Source organism: Quercus lobata, chromosome 4, assembly GCF_001633185.2.
Source record: "Quercus lobata isolate SW786 chromosome 4, ValleyOak3.0 Primary Assembly, whole genome shotgun sequence".
NCBI lineage: Eukaryota > Viridiplantae > Streptophyta > Magnoliopsida > Fagales > Fagaceae > Quercus > Quercus lobata.
In genome coordinates, this window is record NC_044907.1 from 64,148,623 (window position 1) to 64,173,679 (window position 25,057).

The 25,057-nt window shown below is 35.6% G+C and overlaps 1 protein-coding gene across 1 annotated transcript; it reads left to right on the top strand.

Moving 5' to 3' along the window:
* Positions 1-5,308: 5,308 nt before the first annotated feature.
* LOC115984186 (WAT1-related protein At5g07050-like) lies at positions 5,309-25,057 on the top strand. The gene is made up of 7 exons (XM_031107131.1): positions 5,309-5,575; positions 8,203-8,265; positions 8,737-8,853; positions 9,102-9,342; positions 24,022-24,180; positions 24,292-24,443; positions 24,632-25,057. The coding sequence occupies exons 1-7, from the start codon at positions 5,343-5,345 to the stop codon at positions 24,771-24,773; spliced, it is 1,107 nt and encodes a 368-aa protein (XP_030962991.1). The 5' UTR covers positions 5,309-5,342; the 3' UTR covers positions 24,774-25,057.

Sequence of the window (25,057 nt, forward strand, 5' to 3'; positions counted from 1 at the left end):
ATTTTGGACTTTTTGTGAAATTTTTGGGACGGGTTTTTATTTAAATGAGTCATGAATATTTTAGATGTGTGTTTACTTTGTTGCAATGATGTGTGCTGGTAGGTCTGGATTAGGCTAAGCCCATGATGTTTTTAAGTTTACATGTCATATGTTCATGCATACATACCTTCATTTTTCTTTATTTTGATATTGATTTGTGTTGTTGCTTTTCTGTGTGTTTCTTTCTCTCCAAGTTAGACTTCTCGGAGAACTTTTCACAACGAGGCATTCATTCAGAACGTCAAGTCGTTCTGTGATTATACAGGAGTTTTACTCCAATATACACGGATTTGATACTTCAGTACCTCATTTTATTACTCAAGTTTGAGGTACACACATCGTAGCTACTCTGGATATTGTATTTGAGGTGCTACACATTCCTAGGGTAGTGCATCCTGACTACCCTAGCTACGATCATCTAAGGACTGTGTCCAAAGATGAACTCTCGTCTCCATTTTATGAGACACCTTCATCTTGGGGTGACCGTCAAAACATCCCTTGCTTGGGCTTTGCAATAGGTCCGAGATTCCTTAATATGGTGATGACATTGATTCTCCATCCATTGTCTCACTATAACTCCATCACAGAGCCTCGTGCTTGATTTTTGTAATCCCTTCTTGAGGGATTTTCTATTGATTTTCCCTTTCACTTCATCTTATCCCTCATAGATGTCTATAGGGATACAGCGACCTATGATAAGCTCATTTTTCTTTCGGTTATTATGAAGATCCTTCGCCACTTTTTTGTCTTTTATCCCGCGTCTCCTCATTTCTCGATCATATGTACCATAGATATGGCTACCGTTAAACGGAGTGAGGCCCAGCTTCGACTGAAGTGGCCACAGACATAGATAGCAGCTCCACCAGCTTCTTCTGCTCTTTCCACATTCGCACCTTCTTCATCGGTGGGTGGTGTAACCCTCGAGGCAGTCATGGCACAGCTGCAACGCATAGATGCTTGCCTTGACACACTCAGTAATGAGTTGTGTCAAGTGAAGACCCGTGTCGACCGTATTGCTAGACGGTAGGCTCGCCTTGGTGGCTTTTTGGAGTCTCCCTCTCCTTCTCTAGAGGCATTTGAGGATGGGGACAATGATGGTGACTCCGACGACGAGGATGAGGATGCTAGCTTGCCCAGTGATGATGAGATGTCTACTTGATTTACTTACCCTTTGTCACTCGTGACAAAAATGGGGAGTAGTTTTGATATGAGAGTAGTCATATACATAGGAGTAGAGTTAGTATAGGAGATTTTTGTTAGGAGGAGTGTCTATTTTTTAGGGATGTAGTGAGGACTTATGTATATTTTTTTTTTCTTCTTTTAGAGATACATTGTTCTTACATTGTGATAACAAACCTTGTATTTATGATGTTATATATATAATGAGGTTGTTATTACAGTTCTTTCACCTATCTTTACATGTGTTGTTTCTTTTCTCTCTTTATGCACATGATTCTTATATATTGTATGCAATCTTTTATTTCTGTTTCACACTAAGTTGCTGTGATGAGTTTTGTTTAAAGTGTTTCAGAAATACAGGTTGTCAAAGTCTTCTTGCCATGAACTCTCTTCTTGCAAAGTTTTCAAGAGTTTGTGTTAGGATAGATTTTATTGTATTCAACAAGTGACTATGAGTTGAGTAATTTATGAGTTTAGTGAAAGGCATAGATCCTACCATTTGAAAGATTTGAAGTCATGGGTTCTCTTGCAGTTGCAGTATAGGAAAAAAGAAGGAAGAAGGGAAAGAAAAAGAATTTTTAGTTTTAACGCCGTTTGTTTGGGTTGTTAAATTGGACAGATGTCAAAATTTTAAGTAGAGAATCTAAGTTACTGTACCTAAGTTTTACCCAGTGAAATAATGCTATCCATAACTTATTAATGGGAAATGTTAACTAATGCGCATTGGTTTAAGGGCTATTTTTAGAAACATTTTATTGGGAAAATGATAAAACAATAAATATTTTTGATCGCTTTTTATATTTCCCATGAAAGTTGTGATAAAATTTTTCTATTTTGATTTATTAGTAATTACTTTAAGAGCATCCGTTAACATAATCCTTAATGTATAAAGAGCATAGCAAAAATGTTGGACATCCGTTATCTTCGATGAATATCAACAACAAAAAGAATTTACTCTTTGCCATAGTAAAATGTAGGTCGCACTTGAATTAGGAGAGTATTCAAGTCCTCATTCCTCACTAATCATCAAAAAATTGCAAAAAAAGATTTTCAAAAGCTTAAAAAAATGCAAGAAAGCGTCTTCTAATAGTTCATGTGTTGATTTGTGTATGATTGAGCCCGTCTGACGTGCAAAATTATTACTTTGATGTCCTTGGACAAGTGTGTAACACGTGTGGGGAGTTATGCCACGTCCTTGTATCCCGTTCTAACACTTATAGAGGCCTGTTCTATAGAGTAGATGCAAGAAAAAACTACTTCAAAAAAAATAAAATTAAACGGTTAGAAATATTTACATAATATATATGCAATGACTTTGATAATTTGAACTCACACTGCGCTACTTTCCCAAGCACTTTCAGTTTGACACAACTTAGACACAAGAGAAAGGGTGGTTGAATTACTTTTTATTACGTACAAATAGTTGACTCATATGTAAATAATATAACCAAATCATACATTAACAAATATATAAGTTATGTCAAAGTATTTATCCATAAATGAACTGAATGGGCAGTGGTGTAGGAGATAACTATCGTCTCCATATAGGCACTTAATTCTTGGCCTTTTATAGGTCCACCCGTCCATGCTTTATAGATAGCAGATATAGAATGATTGAAGATAAATCATTATTAATGGGGAAGATACGCAATCCAGCTATTTTTGGACTTCTAATTTGGTGGGCTCAAGGATATTTCGCCTCTTAGTGAGTTCTCTCCCTACAAATTTTATAATCAAAAGATAAATAAGAGTATGACTAAAAATTAGACAAAATTTGACTAGAAAGTAGTTTGCAGTTAATAGTCACAACTCCACCCAATATTTTTTTTATTAAATGTAAATTTTGAGAAATTCACCATTGAATTATATTTTCTTCTTAAATCCTCTGTGCTTGTAAAATTTCCATAGATCAAATATCAATATTTATGTCATCAATCAAATGATTAAATTGCAAATTTTTGTAATTTAAACTTATGCATAAAAATAAGTTTATGATTAGAATATTAAATAACATTTAATTGGCACGTACTTTGACATTTGTGTTAAGGACATAAAGTATATGTAATCCAACTATTGTATTTTCAAAATATGATCCATTTTAATATTTTTAGTGGGAGTTGTAGCCATTGGTTAGGTTTTCAGCCAAGTTTTTTCCCAAAAAATTATTTTTAATAAAAATTTAAACTTAAAAACAACTAATTGCTAATGATACAACTAATATCTTGTCAACCAACAATTCCAAAACTTGTAAGGGTATCTTATTTTGATATTACTCACTAAAATAGTGGAATCCGTATAAAATATGATCTTTCAACTAGTTGGAATATGGCGTATTTGAACAAAGCTTTCACTTATAAGGTGTTGCTTGAAAAGATTCAGATGCGACCAACATATTCTAAAACCTCATATAGCAAGGAACTATTCCAATTTCTAAAAATAGCTTAGTTAAATGAATGGTCGGGCGATTGGGTGATGACAAGAATACATATTGGCTTCGCATCCCCAAAGAGATATGTCATGATTTTATGTAATTGGTTTATCCTTTGACAAAACATACTTGTATTTGGGTAGATTTAGGATATTTTAAATACTTCAAGAAACCTTGTTTCAAGATCAAGTATTGAAGCTTTCAAGTCTGTTCAAGAAAACAAGTTCAGAGTGCAAAATCATTAAACCTCGACAGCTGGTCGACAGCTGCATCTATCGAGCTTAAGGAAGCTGTTCTTCATTTAGTGTGCTTGACACCTGCTTGACATTTGCTATCTGTCGAGATTTAAGATTTTCAGAATTTCAATATGATTTTCTTGGGATCCGTGAATATGTCTTTGGGCCTTCTTTTTTCCTAAACCTAGACATATAAAAGGATCAGTTTAAAGGCCGTTAAAGTGTTCACAAGTTGCACAAGTTTTGAGCAAATTCTGTTTAAGCAAATTGTGACAGGAGACGAAGTTCTTACCCTAGTTCATCTCTTTCTCTTGAAGAAGTTGCTGTGTATGTGCACCGTAGGGTTTTGTGACCAAGCATCTTCTTGATCTTCATCGTTTGAATGAACTGAAGAACTTTGCAACCAACAACCTTCTTAGTTGGTGATTGAAGTCACGTACTGGGATCCGCGCAATTGGTTAGTCACGTACTAGGAGTTGTGCATTTGAAAGGAAAATTGTCACTACAGAACAAGTCCAATTGTATTGGAGTAAGGGTTCAACTGTAGGTAGGTAAGGTACTTGGATTCTTTTACTTGTAACCGCTTGTTGTGATAATAGTGGAGTTTCGGGAGTGGTAACCTGAAAATCACTCGGTGGGGTTTTTACCGTTAGGTTTTCCCCATTCGTAAACAAATTACCGTATTATTTATTTTCCGCTGCATATTTAATTTATTGGTGATTTGTTTGTGCTACCACGCTTTGCATGATAAATTGATTAATTAATAACTTGACTAATTAATTAATTAATTAATTTCTATCACAGGGGGTCATTCAATTTGTGGCCTATCAGCTTCTATACTTCTGAATCTTCTTTGATGCTGCTTGTGCTGTAGATGTCTCAGTGTCTTCCAAGATCTCTCCCAAGATGTCTTGGTGTGTTGAAATAAATTAGGAAGGCTTCTATTTATGGGAGATTGGAGGTGGGTGAGCAACACATGGCGAAGTCTAATTGGTGACATGTATCACAGTCTAATTGGAGGAGTTTTAAGACTTTTTCTCCAAGACACATGGCATCTTTTGATTGGCCGAAATGTCTTGATTTTCAAGGTGACACATGTCAGCACCCGATTGGACTGCATATGTCATTGCTTACACACGCCGAGCTGCTTATGTCATTGCTTACACGCACTAATGTGTGATTGGTTTTTGCATTCTTTTTATGTCTTTATTTCAACGACACTTGACAAATTTTTGTTGGTTTCTGAATAGTGATAGCAAAACCTAGCAGCAGTATGTGGCGCTCTGTAATTGGCCGTATTTTATGGACTTGGTAGTATGATGTGTCAGTTTGTGATAGGTTGGGAATTTTCTCTTTCCACACACATATATATATTCCGTAATTCGTTCTACAGTTATCTCCACTATGATTTAAAAACAGTGTAGTTATAGCTTTAGGAGCAAGTGAATTTGGAGTTAAAGATGGAAGAACAGGAAGAGAGTCCAAGAGTTGGAAGTGAAAGCAGAAAAAGAGAGAGATTAATTGATGTATTGGTACCATATATTCTCTGCATAATTGCCAATTTCTTCTTCGCTGGATTGATCATAGTTGTCAAGGTCTCTTTAGAGAAAGGCTTCAGTCGATATGTGCTAGTGCCCTACGGACAAGCTTTTGGAGCTCTAACTACTGGTGTTCTTGCACTTCTCTATGAAAGGTTTCCTTCCAATTTTTCCCTTCTTTTGGCGGTCATTTCTTATTATTATTGGCGCCAATCTTCGTTTTGTTTTTTTTCTTATAAAATATTTTCGTGCATGTCTTTATAACCTTGTTAGCTTCTTACAAATTCTGCAATTAACAACTTCCATGGATTCTGGCTCATTATATCATAGACATGACACAAGAAAATAAATATGAAGCTCTTGGGTTTTGGCAAAGTATTTTGAATTTCTTGTTTTTTTGAACTTCTAAGAGTTCTGTTTGGATACCACTTATGACTAAAAATTGAAAACATTGTACCAAAATAATTTTTAAATGTGTGAATAGTGATGTGGGATCTATTTTTAATGAAAGTTTAATTGAAAAAAGAGGTTTGTGGGTCTCGTGCACGGGACCAACTGCCAGACTCTGGACATAGCTGAAAAAAATTTCAGTTGTATCCAAACGTTCACTAAATTTATCTACATAAGATGAATTTATGAATGATAGTAAATAATATTCTTTTAACAAAAAATTTGATACTCAAGTTATAAATATAGAAAATGTGTAGTGTACCACCGCGCATCTTTAGTATGAGCTTTACATCTATACCCTATAGAATGCACATAATATAAATCCTTTATATATATATATATATATATATATATATTTATTTATATATATATATTAATGGGTCTAACATGCTGTGAGAAATTCTTTACGTGGAGTAGATACAAGAGGTACTTGTTGGCTTCATAAAAAACTAATTCTTAGCCGTTAATAGAGGTATCTATGCTTTAAAAGTAGAAGATATGGAGTATAAGATACCATTTAAGAGACACCATTATGTGAAAGATAGGGGTATCTTTCCCACCCACTATAATGGTGTCTATCCTACACCATTATGTGAAAGATAGGGTTATCTTTCCCACCCACTATAATGGTTTCTATCCTAAAAAGATACCAAATCTACATGCTTTTGGACTTTATATATATATATATATATATATATATATATATATATAATTATTTTAATGTTTTCAAAATTTAGTCTACAAAAATAAAAGTTAGCTCCCCCAAATATTTGAATTAGTCCAATGATGCTCTTTAAAAAAAAAAAAAAAAAAATGTTTAATAGTTATAGAGATATAATTTTATTTTTCACAATTTTATTTTTTATTGTAAAATGTGCTTTTATATTTGTTAAATATTTGATAAAGTTTGGTATCAAACATGTCTGAATCTATCTTTTTCAACCCGTTATATGGTGATTAACAAGTTATTGACTCATTAAAAAATCTTGTCACTAAAATTGCACATAAAATGTGTCTTTAGTTGCCACATAATGAGTTAAAACAAGATAGTTTCAAATATGTTTGGAGCCTAACTTATTCCTTCAAGTTCTGGATTATTTTTATTTTTGAGAATTTCATTAGTTGAATTGAAATATTTTTTACTTACTTTACTATAAAATTTGATAATTTGTATTTAAAATGAAATTTTTTAGGAATTTCACAATAAAAATGGAAAAATCGAATTTTATTCTATGAAAGATCGCCATCAAATATAATTTTGATTGAAAATACTAAGCTCTTTTTTTTGGGTGTGTATATATATATAACTTATAAAATAAAAAAGTGTGTATATAAAAGAAAAAATCATGTGCGTGTGTGTCTATATATATATATATATATATATATATAAATGTATGTGTATGTGCGCGCGCGCACTTGTGTTTTTTTTTTGGCGGGGGGGGGGGGGGGGGGGGGGGGGGAGGGAGGGAGGGTTTGTCTTGAGAGATATATTAGTGTCGCAATTTGGGCCCCCCAAATAAAAATTTCTAACTCCACCATTGTGTGTGTGTATATATATTTACTTGTATTCCCTTTCCATCCTTCATTCTCTCCCTTCAAATTCTATAATCGAAAGATAAAATAAGAGCATGACAGAAATTATTTGTAATTTTAATTTACAATAATTTTTTTTAGCAAATATTTAAATTAAAAAAAAAAAAAAACTAATTTCTTTCGTCCTAGCTAGCAAAGTCTAAGTTGTGTCGTTGGGATTAATAACACAACGAAAGAATGTGATTTATAAGTTGCAATTGTTTGTAAAACGGCATGAATTCTCAACCAATAAATGTAAAACTAAATAAAATAAATATTTAAAAAATTATAATTATATTTAGCTCTAATTACAGAAAATAGAAAAGACAATGAGTAAAGTGACTATAAATAGTCGTAGTGTTCATAGTATGTTCCAATTGATGTCTTCAGTAATATAACTAAACTTTCCAACTTATTATGCTAAAACTAAAACAAATATATTTGAACCATTGTCTTTCTATTGAAAATTATTGATAACAATTTATCAAAAGAAGATTTTAAATATAAATAACGTATGTGCTCAAAATTAAGCATTTCTTGAAAAGATTCACATGTAACCAACTTATTCTAAAACTGATATAGTGTGTATTATTTCGATCTAACTCACGAAAACATAGTTAAATTTATTTGAAATTTGATCATACAAATATTTAAATTAGTTGTAATTTATTTGAACAGAATTTTACTTTTTCAGTGAAATGCAAATTTAAAGACAAAATACGCTTGAATTTCTACTAACCATTTAAAATTTCTTTGACAGGGATAACCACAACAAAATTAGCATTCCAATCTTGCGCAATATCTTTTTCATGGGTTTACTAGGGTGAGTAAATTGTCTACAAATGAGTCATTCAGTGTCCAAGTCTACTTTTCTTTCAAATGGCAATGGGTAAAATTTAAGTAAGCAATACATTAGGTTTAATTTTCATTGCAGTCAAACATATAACCATATTGAATTTAACCGTATTCACAAAACGTAACATTATTTTTACTTTATTGGTTCTTATAACAAAGTTTTGTAATCTAACTTATTAAAAAGAAGGTATTGTTTCTAAGTATTACCCAATGCCAAATGAAAAACGCTTGTGATGCAAACTTTTTTATATAAAAATTTACAAATTGTTGTCGTGATAAGTAATTATTGGTAATGGAAAAAAAAAATGTTATGAGAACTAGTATGAAATTAGTCACAACGATAATTTGTAAAAATATTGTAAAATAATTTGTTCATGTATTATTATTCATGCCAAGTTAATTCCTAACTAACTCTGGACTTTCTTTGTTAATAATTTAGATCTGTGTTAGCCACGACACTGTACTATGCCGGACTTGAATACACATCATCAACTTTTACAGCCGTTACAGGCAACTTACTTCCATCGATTACCTTTCTCTTAGCAATCTTGTGCAGGTATGGATCAATCACTTTTATCTATCTCCTTTGTGTGAGATACTGCTTTGTTGTGAAGAATACCCTAAACTGACTATTAAGTAAATTTAGTAAGGATAGGGATCCAGTGCAGGTAAAACAATTAGCATTTGGGCTACATAATATATATAGTGGACTTTTGGACCCTCGGGTCTATAATATATCACTCACAGTCAGAGACAATGGAATAACTCATTTAAAGAAGTTATGCTTAATTTTTATGAATTCAGGATGGAGAAATTAGACATTTCCCAACGTGGTGCGCAAGCAAAGATAGTCGGAACAGTTGTTGCATTTGCTGGTGCTACACTAATGACGCTATACAAGGGTATCGTTGTGGTTTCACTACTACCTACCCAACACTCGCATCAAACCTTCACTTCAAAAGCATCCTTGGACCAAAATTGGCTAAAGGGATCCTTCATGCTTGTCATTTCAAACCTTTCTTACTCAGCATTCTACATCTTACAGGTGACCAAAAATCATTATCCAGCAATTAAAATAGCTTTCTTGTTATCTGCTATGTTAGGGTTTATTGTTTTCTACCCTTTAAAGTTATTGGAAGGGAGCACAGAAAATGAAGATAAAAAATAAACTAGACTGTCGAACCGTGAACTGTGCCATTTCATCACAAAGCCAATTGGTGATGAGGAAGACACACTCAAATCTTTTATGGCCTTCGACGTCACACATTGCTGGCTTGTTTTTAGAATGGTTGTAGAGTAAAATTGTGGTCCCCCCAACAAAGGCAAAACACACACAAATCTAAGAAGATGCTAGACCCATCTATGTGACACCCAAAAATGACTAATTACAATTAGAGTTCTGTAAAGTTATGATTTTCAAGTATGTTTTGTTGGCTTTAATTCTATGTCAAATTTGATTCTATTTAGTAAAACATTTCCCTGTATGTTTGTGAGATTTAATGTAAGGGTTGAGTGTGAGAGTTTGGTGAAAATTTGTGAAGAATAGTGAAGTGCGCGACTTGCTCACGAGTGGACAACCCACAGAAGGCCACGTGAGAAGCACATGTTGGAAGCTGAATAGTCAACTACTAGGAAGCATTTCACGAGTCATTTTTCTACTGGAACAACTCACAAATGACCTACTAAACTTATTGCCTAGATGATTTTAAAGTGTGCTTTCCTCACTTATTTACCTACACTATATAAGCCCTCATTACCCAGGTGATAACTAGTGATAGCATTGAAAGAAGCCATTGATTGGCAGATGCAATTTGGAGCTAATTGTGGGGATAACTAGTGAAGACATGACTCGGTGAAGTCTGTTGGAAGCTGAAACTTGGAAGGTTCAATTAAATTGAGTAAATTAGGCTTGGAGGGTCTTTTTGATATCCTTGTACTCCAACTTTATTCACTAGTGGATCATTCGACTTGGTTGTTCTCAGAGAGGTACTTCGCCGAGTATGTTGGTTTCCTCTTCGACAGCACATCTCGGTGCTATCTCGTGTTTGCATCTCCTTTCTCTTACTCTTCGTGCTTTACATTTACTATTTATTGTTTATGTTTATGCACTAGAGAATAGTTCTAGTTTATTACGTTTCATTTACTCTTATTTCGCACTTAGTTAAGTAGAGTAAAGCCAATTTAGCCATAAGTTTAAAATTGAGGGTCTAAATAAGCACTTGTTGTGATTTCTAACTATGTTGTGTTGGCTTTAATTCCGTGCCAAATTTAATTGTAATTTTTTCAATCATTTTTCCTTTATGTATGTGGGTTTAATTGTAAGGGATGAGTGTGAGAGATCGGTGAAGAATCAAGCTTCAAAAGATAAACAAGTGGATTTCATGACTGGCTTGCGAGTAGCTCGCAAGAAGCAACCTGCACATGGCTGGAAGATGAACAGTCATGCTAGGCTATCATTTTCGCGACTGTTTCACGGGTAAGGCCAACCCGCGAAGGACTCACGAAAGTCTCTGTCTGGCAAAAAGTTGTGTTTTGCTTTATCAAGTCTTTACCCACATTATATATACCCTCATTACCCACAAAGCGTAAGGAGTTCTTTTTGGAGAGAAAACCCTATAAAATACACTTGAGAGTTAGAGATTGCTATACCCATAATTATTTACACATTTCCTTGTGGTTTTCCTCAACACCTACCTCTCCATCCCTAGATCTTTGAGAGGTTGCTAGCCCAAACACTTACCATACCCATATTGAGTGTAAAATGAGATTTTGGTGCTACTGGGAAGCATTGGAAGGAACCATTCATTGGTGGATGCAAACAGGGTGAATTGCGGAATTTGGAAAGTTAGAGAAGACAAGGCTCATAGAAGTCAATTGGTAGCAAGAGCTTGGAGGGCTCAAGTACATTGGGTAGACTAGGCTCGAAGGGTCTTTTGTTATTCGTGTACTCCAACTTTATTCTCTAGTGGATCGATTTCGAATTAGAGGGTCACAGAGAGGTTTTTTGCCAAGTTCTTCAGTTTTCTTTTCGATAACACGTCTCAGTGTTATCTTATGTTTGTATCTATCTTCCCTACTCTTTAAGCTTTCATTTTATTGTTGGTGAAGGATGAATATGGCTTAGGGTAGTGTTATTAGTTCATCACACTTATGTACTCTTGTTCCGCACTTAATTTAAGTTAGAGTAAAAGCAATCTAGTCGTATTTTTTAATTAGGGGTCTGAACAAGCTCTTGTGTTTTAGCACAAATCCGAGCTTTCACCTTGTAATCACTTAAATAATCTAAATCGACTCATAAGGGTGTTCACAAATTTATTTGGGTTTAGGATCTATTGCCACGCAACCCGATCATGTTAGGCTAGGAAGTTAGCAACTCAAAAATGATAAAAAAAAGAAAAAGAAAAAAAAAAGCTTAGGTTATTAACCAAACTTCAATTTTAATTTAGCACTCAAATACAACTGATTTCACTATCTTTCAATGTTGATGATGACAAAAAAGAAGAGAGGGAGGAGGGTGGGGTGAGGGGGAAGTGAATTTGAAGAGAAAGAGTGGGCTTGATGGAATGATTGAAGGTTGTGAGAGAAATAAGAGTTTGAAAGAAGAGATTGGGGAAAAACCTTTCCATTTCAATCTCATTGACATTGAAGTAAAAATAGCAAAACTCTAAAGACCATTATGGCCATCAGGTTGGCTTCCCACAACAATGATCCTCGATATCTATGAAGGCCACTTTGGCTACATGAAACTAGTTATAGGACTTTAGAATACAGGATAGCTAAGCCAATTTAGGGTTGAATTCGTGGGGAAGTTTTCAATACCTAGTGCAATGAGACTTGTCTAAAGGGATCTTGGTGTATTGTATCAACGAAACTAATCGAAACTATTAAACTTGAATTGGGTTATTTGATTTCATTGGGTAAGTTTGTTGTGTGTTTAATCCTGTCAACTTCATAGGCAAGGTAATAAATCTGCCTATTTACTAGTAAAATATGCTTAAGCATTGTTGATTTCTTTGTTTAGATTGAAGAGAGTCCTTGTTTCTTAGAACAAGTTCTTTTTTGAGATATAATTATTGCTTCTCATTTTGAATAATATTAGTAGTCTTCCCGTAAATAAATAAAAAAACTTAATACATGTCTAATGTGAGTCCCAACATTTGAATGCACACATTGTTACAATCCAAATTAATCGCACTTCACATTCTAAATCATTGGCATCCTATCACTATTGTTTTTAAATCTGTACAAGGTTCCAATCATTAAAAAAAAATATTATTAATAATAATGTTGAGTGTTCTTGTACATTGGACCCAAACCTGTTCCATATTGCATGTTAGGGTTATATTTTGTTGTAATTAGCTAATCCTTGAACAAAATGCACTTTACTTGTAATTGGAAAGATCTAATATGGGTTTAGTACTTCAAGAATGTAAGGTTGAATTTAATCAACCATTTTATTGGCTTTATTCCGTACCAAATTTGCTTGTATTTCAGCATTTAGTAACCCTGTATTTAGGTGGGCTTGTTGTAAGGGTAGTGAGTGAGATAGAGTGAAGTTTGCTCAAGAGTATGCAAGAAAACAGAGACTAGCGGCTTAGCCTGGCGGGTGACTCGCGGCTGCAAGCCGCCAGACGCAGCACACGTGCCAAGTATGCCAGGAGGTGAACAATCATGCTAGCTGGAGCACTATAGGACAAAACAGGACAACTGGCCATACGGTTATCTCGCGACTGAATCTCACGACTCAGTCAAGTTGCGAGGTCAAGCCGCAAGCCACCCTTGTTTTGTAAATCCTGACGTTTCACATTCCTCTCTCACTCTAGTATAAATACCCCTTTTACTCACAAATGTAAGAGAGTTTCCAGAGAGAATTTTAAGAGAGAAACCCTAAAGAAAAACAAGATTGATTCACCCACAATCTATACATTAGAGTCTCTTCAAATTCCTCAACTCTCTTCCTCTCCATTGTCAAATCCTTGAGAGGCATTTTATGAAACCTTTTTCTTACCATATTCATCACTGTGAGAGGGCTGTTTGGATTTCTGGAAAGCAGTTAGGAAGGAACCAATCTACATTGGTTGATGCTACGATCTAGTAGCGGAATTCGGGAAGCTAGAAAAGAAAAAGGTTCGGCGCAACCTTGTTGGAGCAAGAAGCTTAGAGGGCTTAGGTGCAATGGGTAGATTAGGCTTGGAGGGTCTATTGCTATCCATGTATCCCAACTACATTTTCTAGTGGATTGTTTACCGCTTGGAGGGCGACGGAGAGGTTTTACGCCAAGGGCTTCGGTTTCCTCTTCGATAACACATCGCGCGTTGTCTTTGTGTTTGCATCTTCCTTCCCTTTTATCTTTGCCTTTTATTATCTGCTGTGAGTTGTGATTTTAATTTGGCTTAGATAGTTTATCTAATTTTATATTATAGCTTATGTTCGTTTTCTGCACACTAGTTGTTTGACATAATGCTTGAATTGATTAATTTGTAAATTAGGGGTCTAAACGTTCAAGGGCGTGTATACACATATTTGAACTTTCATTTGGTATCAGAGTAGGTACACTTTTATTGGTTTCAATACCATTGTGTGATCCTTGACTCCCTATTGAGATGGATCGGTCTCAATCCCTAAATGCACCTCCATATTTTGATAGTAGTAATTATGCTTTTTATAAGGTTCGCATGAGATCATTTCTTTGCCCAATTGATGAATCAGTTTGGGATGCTGTTGAGATTGGTTGGACCAGACCTAAGGCAGCCAAATCCATATGGGATAAGGCAGCACTCGCTGCATCTAATGCTAACAGTAAAGCACTCAATGCTATTTTCTGTGGTGTGTCTCCAGATGAATTTCACAGGATCTCTCACATTACCATTGCCAAAGAAGTATGGGAGATATTGGAAACCACCTACGAAGGCACGAAAAAAGTGAAAGACACCAAGTTGCAAATGCTGACCACTCGATTTGAAGAGCTCAAAATGAGTGAGGATGAGTCCTTTGACTCTTTCTATAGGAAGCTAAATGAGGTGGTTGTCAGCAAGTTCAATTTGGGGGAGAAAACGGAAGATTCTAAAATTGTAAGGAAGATCCTTCGATCATTGCCGAAAAGTTTTCATGCTAAAGTGACAGTGATTGAAGAGAGCAAAGACCTTAATGACATCAAAGTCCAGGAGCTGGTTGGTTCTCTTCAGACCTATGAGATGTCATTGCCTAATCAACGGAAGAGTAAATCTCTTGCTCTTAAGGCCACTAGTGAGAAGGTGGAGGATCATGACTCATTAGGAGAAGATGTGGTTGACAAAGATGTTACTTACCTTGTGAAAAATTTTAGAAAATTCTTGAAATTCAAAAATAATGGCAAATTTGGTGATAAAAGAAAATTCCAAAGTTCAGGAAGGGAGAAAAAGGAATTCAAAAGGAAAGATGGAAAAGAATCCCAACCTACACAAGATGTCACTTGTTTCGAATGTAACGGGCATGGACACTTTAAGAAGGAATGTCCGAATTATTTGAAATCGAAAGGCAAAGTGTATGCCATGACATTGAGTGACTCGGATTTATCCGACTCAGAATCTGAAGAAAGCTGTGATGGAGAGGGGAACTACTCAACTTTTATGACTATTGCTCATGTTGAGTCTTCAGTCGAGTTGAATCTGCTTGTACGAGACCTTGGAGAACATAGTGATGAAGAATCAATGAGAATTGTTGAAGAATCAGATGCTGAAGAAGATGAAAGCACAACCAACCTTCAAGAGAATTATAACTCACTCTTGGAGAAGTCGGGTGAGTACACAAGGGTGGCCAAGGCAGCTGTGAGAAAAATGAAGAAGGCAGAGGAGGATTATAAAAGTCTCCTAATCCGATATAGAGAGGCCAAATGTGAGATAGAGACACTGAATGGTGAGTTGTCAGAAACTTACACAAAAGTGAGATTTCTTGAGCAAGAGGTTGTGCAAGCAAATGCTAAAATAGAGAGGGTCACCACCAAGAAGCTAGATGATGTTATTTCATCTCAAAAAATTTTTTTAGACAAATCCGGATTGGAATATACCAGAGGAAGTAGTTCATCTAGAATTGTCACTAAAGAAGTGAAGTTTGTAAAGGCTAAAAATCCAGTTGAAGTTGGTCCTACTGCTGAGAAGTCCAAGATTGAAGAGAAGAGAAATGTGGGGAACGAACGGTTGTTGAATTCCCGTAATCAATCTGTGGGCAGGTTTGAATCTCGTGCCAAGTCACGTCCACGACCACAAAGAGGTCCTAGAGCAACTTATGTGTGTTATCATTGCGGACTTCAAGGGCATATTCGACCAAATTGCCAAAAGTTGAGAGCAAAGAATAGTGCAACTCCTCAAAGGTCACGAGGACCTAGAAATGATAGAAGAAATTGGGCAGGTGAACAATCTAGAGATCAAAATGGTGATCCCGGAATGATGAACGTGATGATGATGATTGGTGCATCCACCAACTGCTTGGAAAGCTTCTCATGAAAGTTTGAAAGCCCTAACTCCCGTACCCAATCCTATAAGGAAATCACCCCAAACGCAAGTGACGTGTGGGTGAAAAAGGGTACTCATGCATAAGCATTACAACATGTCCATGCATTAATACTTCCTATGCTTTGCGACGATGTTTGTTTGTTTACTTGTTGTTTTTGCTGATGGTTGTTTGCTTGTATACTTGTGCATACTTTTGATTTTTTTGTTTTTGGTCAATCTTTTTCTTCTAGTGTCAAAAATCCAAAAATCACATAAAAATTAGAAAATCAAAAAGTTTGATTGACATTGTTGATCTTTTGTCTCAAAACCTGTTTTGCCTTGTACCTTTGTGCTAAAGGCTTTGTGCATTATCGAGCATTGCTTGTTTCTTTGCACTCATACTACTGTTGGAGAAATCTTGAAATCTATGTGATTGTTGTAAATAAATCTTCAAACTTGTCCTGAATGATTAGTGAATGGTTATGATGATCTTGAGACATGCATAGACTTGTGTCTATATATCTTCTCACTCTTTATTTTTGTTTTTGCTAAAAAGAGCTCACCAAATGTAAATCTCCAAATGAAAAGAGATATTGAACTGCAAAAGCCTGTCGCACATTCTAGTATTCGACTAGGAAAAAGGGTAAGCAACCTTATATTAAAGTGAATGTTTATTCAAAAAGCCAAAGGCTAGTTCTTTAAAGTGAAATATCAAATATCACTCTCACAATGAGAGGTAATTGTCTCAAATGATCAAAAAGATCAAATGTTTTGATTAAAAGTGGAGTCAAATGTAAAGCTCCAAGATATGTTATCAAGTTTTGTGGGAGGTTATATATACATATTTCTGTAATTGAGATAGATCACATGATCTAGTGCTAATTGTGTATGCCTTGGTTGAATTGATCATTGAAACTTCACATTAGACTAAGGACTATCTCATTGTTGATATCCACACACAAGTTTATGTTCAATAAATGCCATAATCATTTGTGTGATTGTACTTGATGAAATGTGTTTTCACATGCTCAATCTTTGTTAATTCAAGCACAAAAAGATTTTTGAGTGTTTTAGGTGTTTTTGGAAAGTATTTTGTTTAAAAAAAAACTGAAAATTTCAAAAAATTTTGTTTGCCTTGTTTTGGCAACTCAGTTGCGGGTAAGGCAAGTCGCGAGCCTCAGTCGCGTCTTCAGGGGACATTTTTGGCGACTTGTTCACGAGTGGAAGGTCCAGTCGCGAGGGTTACTCAAAGATTTTGGTGGCTCAGCCCGCGACTCTCTCGCGGGTAGACCTTCCAGTCGCGAAAAACACTTAGAAAATTTTTTCAAACTTTTGTCTTTGAGTGTTTTGGCGGCTTGAACTGGCGACTTGTTGGCGACTCACTTTAGTCGCGAAAAACGCGTGTTTGGCAAAAATAGGGGCAGTTTTTAAAAATCTTTTTCAGTTTTCCCTCGAACTTTTGTGACTATTCATCTTCTTTCTCAACTGTCTCCTTCTCAAACACTCCGTGTACCCATTTTCAAACTTCATTGGGCTTCATTTCTTATCCAAATCATCAAGAAAATGTATGGGTCTTGTTTTCCTCATCTCATTTTCCCTATTTCATGGATGTTTTTCTTTCCATTTGGATTGATACTATGTTCGAAACATTCCTCTCTTTGTGTGATGGGTATTGCTTGTTATGTTTGTTGTTAATCTAATCCGTTTTCATGTTGAGTGGTCACAATGTGCTTTTTCATTATTCTGATATTTGCCTGTTGTTGATTCTGAAAATCTTTTGTTAAATGGGTTTGGTATTTATGTGACTTGCTCCTTTCACTTGTTTGTGTGTTGATGTTGGCTTGCGGTTTTGGTTTACTGTGTTTTATGCTAACATATCGTGTGTGATGGCATCTTCAAAATATTCTTTTAAAACAACTTCGTTTTCTAAATGTTGTGTCTCACTACCATGTGTTCTATTTTGAATGTTCTGATTCTTCATTTTGAAATTTTATCCATGTTCATATCTTATGTGGTATGTTTTATGATATCCGTTCTTAATGTTTGAATGCTATCTTTGTATGCATATCATGGTCATGGTAAATTGTCTCATTGACAGTTCTGTTTGAATTTGTGTCTCTCTATGCTCTTTTGCACTATCACCATTTTGCTGCACCTGTCATATTGTGCACCTTAATATTGATGGAAGTTTGTTTAGGTCTGAATTGTCTTAAGTTTGTATTTATGTATTAAAATCTCTGTTTTCCTCTTCTTTTTGCATCGAATCTTGTTGATATTTATCTTGTGTGGTACTGTTGTTGGTTCTTTGTTGTGGGCCTATTCTCTTGCAGATGTCTCGTCGATCTTCCAAAGGTAAAGACATTGTTGCTGACGATCCAGCAACACCAGTTGCTAAAAGGACTCGACTCACATCACAGGCATCTCAAGACTCCAATGAGGAGAGGTTTAGAACTCCGCTTACCTCACACATCTACTCAAACATCTTTGACAAGTCAACTTCTATAGTGGAACGGGTGGTGGAGTTTAACACCTTAGGGACCACTTTTATCCCTCGTATCTTTGAGCCACGAGATTGGGCAAACTTGTTTGAGAACTTTGTTGATCCAATGGATGAACTGGTTAAGGAATGCTTCTCCAATGCAAGTGATCTTGGAGTTGAACTTGTTTTCTGGGTGAGAGGAAAGGAATTTGGCGTTTCCCCAAACTCCATCGCCAATGTTCTCGGCATCACTAGACCTCAAAATGTGGATCTAACTCCGTACGATGATCAAACTCCAGAGATTCAAGACATTCTACAAATCCTAGGATCTAATCATGAAGTATCCATAGCAGGCACATACATCAGCACCGCAAAGTTTGCACCAGAGCTGACCACACTGAAGTTGATCATGTTCTCTAATCTCTATCCATTGTCCAACACTACATTCATAAATCTTGGGAGAGCTCAATTCCTTTGTGATCTTATTACAGGAGCCCTCATTGATATCTGTGCTCACATCTTTTACACCATGAGAAAGACCGCGGTTCGTATTGCAACTCGAGGAATTATTCTATTTTGCAGCCTCATCATGAAGCTCATTCTTTGTGAAGGCATTGTTCCTCCTACAGATGGAAAAATGTTAACCCATCAGCGTCCTATTTCCATGTACTCTCTTCAAGCTAGTAGAAGTCACTCCTCTAAAACTCCAAAGAGTGCACACATCTCTCCGGTTACTCCATCTGCCCCTGAGTCAGAGACACATGCACATACCACATCTACTTCGCATGCTATTCCTGAAGTTCCACAAGCTAGTATTCCGCAAGCACAGATTGATCCTCATACTGATAGAGTGGGCAGTTTACTTGAACATATTCAGAAACACATTGATGAGATTGTGACACTTCTCTACTCCACAAACAACCATGTTCAAATGCGTCTCGAGACTATGGAGAATCAGCTAGACGCTATTCAACGAAAGTTGGACAACAGCCTTTAGCTATTCGTGCCAAAAAGGGGGAGAGCATTCAGTAAGGGGGAGAAAGTTCAAAGGGAAGTGTGCATAGTGATACGGGGAGTACACACATACTTTTGACATACTTTTGTTTTAAGTCTTATCCTCTAAACTTATAGGTTTATGTTTTTGGACTTTTAGCGTTTATATGGGTTTGATACACTGTGGTTTTGGTGTGTTCTTGTTTCTAACTCATAACTTATAATCTTGGTTTAATCTTTTATATACATTGTTGATGTTTTTCAGGATATATTGTGCTTTGTACCCATGTGCTTATGTAAGCTTTTAAGGTTAATGTTTTTATGCATATTCTGTAGGCTTTATGGTTTGTATCTTGCTTAATACAGCCTTTTATGTTATGTTGAAATCAGTACTTCTATCTAAATGTCTTGCATTTTGATTTATGTACTGTCACTCTTGTGCCCTTGTAGGATTGTTCCTAGATGCATATACTTTGTGTATTATGCATTGGTTAAGTGTTGAGCATACAAGTATCTTGCCTTGTTCTTGTTAAGTTGTATGTTCAAGTGTTCATTCCAAGTGTGAATGAGCACTGTGATCACTACCTTGTGGTGATTACTTGGTTGATCAAGCCTTGATTTGAATCTTCACTTCATCTTTGCTTGATCACCTTAAGCTTGTTTCATATGCATTTTATGTTTTTCTGCATACAATGATCATGGTATATTGTTGTATTTCAGGAGTTTCATGTTCTTATGATTCAAGTGCTTCACAGCTTCTAGAGTTAGGTGTGAGTGAGTTTTGTTCAACTGTTCCCAACTCACATGTTAAGTCCAGAGTCTGTTTTAGGGTTTTGTCACGGAATAGCCAAAGAGGGAGATTGTAAGGTTGAATTTAATCAACCATTTTATTGGCTTTTTTCCATGCCAAATTTGCTTGTATTTCAGCATTTAGTAACCCTGTATTTAGGTGGGTTTGTTGTAAGGGTAGTGAGTGAGATAGAGTGAAGTTTGCTCAAGAGTGTGCAAGAAAACAGAGACTAGAGGCTTGGCCTCGCGGGTGACTCGCGGCTGCAAACCGCCAGACACAGCACACGTGCCAAGCATGCCAGGAGGTGAACAGTCATGCTAGCTAGAGCACTACAGGACAAAACAGGATAACTGGCCATACGGTTATCTTGCGACTAGATCTCGTGACTCAGTCAAGTCGCGAGGTCAAGCCGCGAGCTACCCCTGTTTTGTAAATCCTGACGTTTCACATTCCTCTCTCACTCCAGTATAAATACCCCTTTTACCCACAAATGTAAGAGAGCTTCCAGAGAGAATTTTAAGAGAGAAACCCTAAAAAAAAACAAGATTAATTCATCCACAATCTATACATTAGAGTCTCTTCAAATTCCTTAACTCTCTTCCTCTCCATTGTCAAATCCTTGAGAGGCATTTTACCAAACCTTGTTCTCACCATATTCATCACTGTGAGAGGGCTGTTTGGATTTCTGGGAAGCAGTTAGGAAGGAACTAATCTACATTGGCTGATGCTACAGTCTAGTAGCGAAATCCGGGAAGCTAGAAAAGAAAAAGGTTCTGCGTAACCTCGTTGGAGCAAGAAGCTTGGAGGGCTTAGGTGCACTGGGTAGATTAGGCTTGGAGGGTTTATTGCTGTCCATGTATCCCAACTACATTTTCTAGTGGATTTTTTACCGCTTGGAGGGCGGCGGAGAGGTTTTACGCTGAGGGCTTCGGTTTCCTCTTCGATGACACATCGCGTGTTGTCTTTGTGTTTGCATCTTCCTTCCCTTTTATCTTTGCCTTTTATTATCTGCTGTGGGTTGTGATTTTAATTTGGCTTAGATAGTTTATCCAATTCTATATTATAACTTATGTTCGTTTTCCGCACACTAGTTGTTTGATATAATGCTTGAATTAGTTAATTTGTAAATTGAGAGTCTAAGCGTTCAAGGATGTGTATACACATATTTGAACTTTCAAAGAAACATGTTGTTCAAGTCAAGTATTAAAGACATGAAGATTAGTCCAAGAAACAAGTTAAGAAAAGCTGTTTATTAAGTCTCGACAGATAGCTCGCTAGATGTCTGCTATTGAGACTTAATGTGAAGCTCGATAGATAACTCGACAATAACTCGATCTATTAAGAATTACGATTTCAGATTTTCTAGATCTGAAATTCAGCCCAATCTTGTATATTTGTTTGGGGCTTCTTTTCTCATAACCCTAGATATATATAAGGCTTATTTTAAAAGTTGTCATATACGAATACAATGACCAAGAGACTTATATTCTCTATGTGAAGCTATTACGTTTGTACACCATAGGGTTTTGTAATCAAGTGCTTCCAAATCTTCATCGTTGATGAAGTGAGGAACTTTGCAGCCAACAACATCTATTCAAGTTGCTAGAGTTAGTCACATACTTGGGATTTGTGCAAAGAGTTTGTCACAAATTGGAGGTTTGTGCATCAAGGGAAAGAAGGCTACTACAAGATGAAGTCCAATTGAGTATTGGAGCAAAGGTTTAACTATAGGTTGGTATTTTGTGACAGACCAAGGGTAGTTGGCAAGATTGCTTATATTTGTAATTGCTTGATTGTTGATTAGTAGATTCTTGAGAGTGGTGACTTTAAAATCACCCGGTAGAGTTTTTGCCTTGCAAGGTTTTCCCCATTTGTTAACAAATCACCGTGTTTAATTTATTTTCGACTGCACTTAGTATTTTTGGTGATTTATTGATACCTTCACAATTTGCATGCAATTGAACTTAATTAATCAACTTAGGTAATTGAATTAATTAACCGGGTTCAAGCTATCTTAACCCAACATAGCATTCTTTCTTATATTTCAGTGTGGGACTTCAAAAAACTCTTTCTCAAGACAAAACTAGTCACCCTTTGAAAAATTAACAAGGATTTTAACGATATATTTACTTATAAATGAGCTATTCTTTCTAAAATCTCAAAAATGTGTTAAAACACAGAACTATTTAGACCCCCAAATTAAAAATTATGGCTCGATAGATTTTACTCTAACTTATACTAAGTGTGGAATAGAGTAAATTCGAGTGGATAAACAAATAAATTACTCTAAGCCATATTCAATATAACACAACAGTAATATGAAAGCTAAAATAGTAGGGAAGAAGAATGCAAACACAAGATAACATGCTAATGTGTTATCGAAGAGGAAACTGAAGTACTCAGCATAAAATCTCTCCGCCACCCTCCAAGCAGTAATCGATCTACTAGACAATCAGTTGGGATACATGGATTAGCAAGAGATCCTCCAAGCCTAATCTACTCGATGCATCTAAGCCTTCAAAACTCTTACTCTAACAAGGCTTCTCGAAACCGTGTCTTGACTAGCTCTCTGGATCCTACAATACACCCGATTGCATCCCCCAAAGCCTGGCTTCTTCCAATGCTTCCTAGTAGTATCAAAACCTCACTAAACACTTTGAAAGGGTGTGGTAAGTATTTGGGCTATCAACCTCTCAATGGTATGGAAATGGAGAGGTAGGAGTTGAGAAAATTCACAAGTAATTGTGTAGAGAATTGTGGGTATAACAATCTCTAACTCTCAAGGTTTGTGGTTAGGGTTTTCTCTCAGAAGAACTCCTCAACATATGTGGGTAATGGGGGTATATATAGTGTAAGTACAGATAGTGTGTATTAGAAATGACAGTTCTGCAAAACAGAATGTTTCGTGGGTATCTCGCGAAAAGGCCTTACCCGCGAGACACTTGCAAAAACTAGCTGTCTCCATCCTGTCCTGACTCTTCGCATTCCAGTTATGTGCAAGGCACATGCTTCACTCAGCAGGAAGCTTACTTGCGAGATACCTGTGAAAGCAACTTCAGTCTTCAATTGCCTTGAGTCTTCACACTCTCTCTCTCTCACACACACACAATCCTTACAAATAAATTCCACATGAAATACAGGGTAAGCCAACAAAAACACTTTTTTAACTTTGGCACGGAATTAAAGCCAACAAAAACATAGTTGTAAATTATAACTTTACACTTTCATTTTATTTTTCATCGTTGAATTGGAAAGGTCCTGCAGTAAGGAAGTCTTTATAGGCCTATTTCCTCTTTCTTTTATTTATTTTTCATTTTACTTAACGAGGAAGTATGTTTAAGAGTAATTGTTCTCAAAATTTAATAAGTTGAGAGTCATATATTTAATTTAAGTATTTATTATTTATGAGGTCATTGTCTAATCCTGAATCAAAACTTAGTCTATTTTTTAATTGAAATTTTAGTTCAAAACTTTTTGGATTGAAATGTTTCTATGTTGTGGTATGTAAGAGGCAGTGTGTAATAGATATTACCCACTTCAATATGCCCTACTTACACTTTGGAAACTCTTTTGAATTGAAGGTAGGCATATGCTACTATAACGAAAGCCACACAATACCCAAAGTCGCATATAAGTAGTTTTGATACCATTTTTCAAGAACCATGTATTCCCAAAATCTAAAACTATTATCACCATTTTTATTTTCTTTTATAACGATTAAAGCATTTAAAAAAAAATCAAATTTTGATTTACACAGTTTTTTTTTTTTTTTTTTTTTTTTTTTTTTTTTTTTTTTTTTTTTTGTTTTTTTGTTTTTAGAAACAAACACACAAGGGATTTCCTAAATCCTAAGCATTCTTGATTACCTTTTCTCCATGCAATTTTTATGTTTCCCTGCCTTGCTTGCATTAGCTAGAGGATAACATTGTATAAAACCATATATTGTTTATACTTTTTGTGATGATACTAACTGATGTCTGATGATTAATCCAGGCTAAAACAATTAAGGAGTACCCATCACCTATAGCTCTTACAGCATTGACATGCTTATCAGGCACGTTACTCTCAACAATCATGGCAGCAATTTTTGATCATAAACTTTCCTCTTGGAGGTTGTCATGGAACATCACCCTTCTTGCTCCCATTTATAGTGTGAGTTCTAGAACATTACCCATTTTTCAAGGAATTAGAATATATGGAATTACATATTGTACATAGTTTTATACATAATTTAAGCTGTTACGTAAATGTCACATTTTATAGGGAGTTGCAATATATGGAATTTCGTATTATCTTCAAACATTGGTTTCACAAAGAAAAGGTCCAGTTTTCATGACAGCATTTAGACCATTGAGTACTCTACTTACAGCTATTATGGGACTACTAATTTTAAGAGAGGCATTGCACTTGGGAAGGTATATACATTTACTTGCTTGGATCAGTTCCCCAATTGTTTGAGATTTTTTATTTTTTATTTATTTATTTTTATTGTATTATTATTATTGTTATTTTTTTTTTTTGTGGTTTACAAGCCTTTTCTTTTTTCTTTCAAAGGAATGTGAATGGTAGATTCTGATTTATTACTATTTTCAAACATTTGCAGTATCTTAGGAGCTATGTTGATCATTCTTGGTTTGTACATGACTCTATGGGGAAAAGAAAGTGAGAGAAAGAAGAAATACATTGAACGTGGAAGGTATGGGCAAACTACTGAGATCAAATTAGAAAATTGTAATGAACGTTGATAAGTACCTAATGAAGTCCGTATGAGTTGAATGAAATAAGTAGTAGGGCCCAAGATAGTTACTCATGCTTTGATCTTCAGTACACTTGATAGTTGAAGACTTGGCAGCAACTTTACTCCACCAATACTAGCAATATGGATTTGATCTCATGTAGGTACATGCTTGTAGAGTTAGAAGATTACGGAGTCTCATGGTTCTCACAAGAGTAACTCTCAAGACTTGAAAAACATGTATTAGGGTTTTGTTTTTATACCTTGCAGTGTTAGACTCAAACCCTAAATGTT

What these genes read in the sequence shown, in the direction of transcription:
- LOC115984186 (XM_031107131.1), top strand. Translation starts at nt 5,343, where the DNA reads ATGGAAGAACAGGAAGAGAGTCCAAGAGTTGGAAGTGAAAGCAGAAAA. An exon ending in TTTTTCATGGGTTTACTAGG is followed by an intron (nt 8,266 to 8,736) that starts GTGAGTAAATTG and finishes TTAATAATTTAG; the next exon opens with ATCTGTGTTAGCCACGACAC. An exon ending in GAGGCATTGCACTTGGGAAG is followed by an intron (nt 24,444 to 24,631) that starts GTATATACATTT and finishes AAACATTTGCAG; the next exon opens with TATCTTAGGAGCTATGTTGA.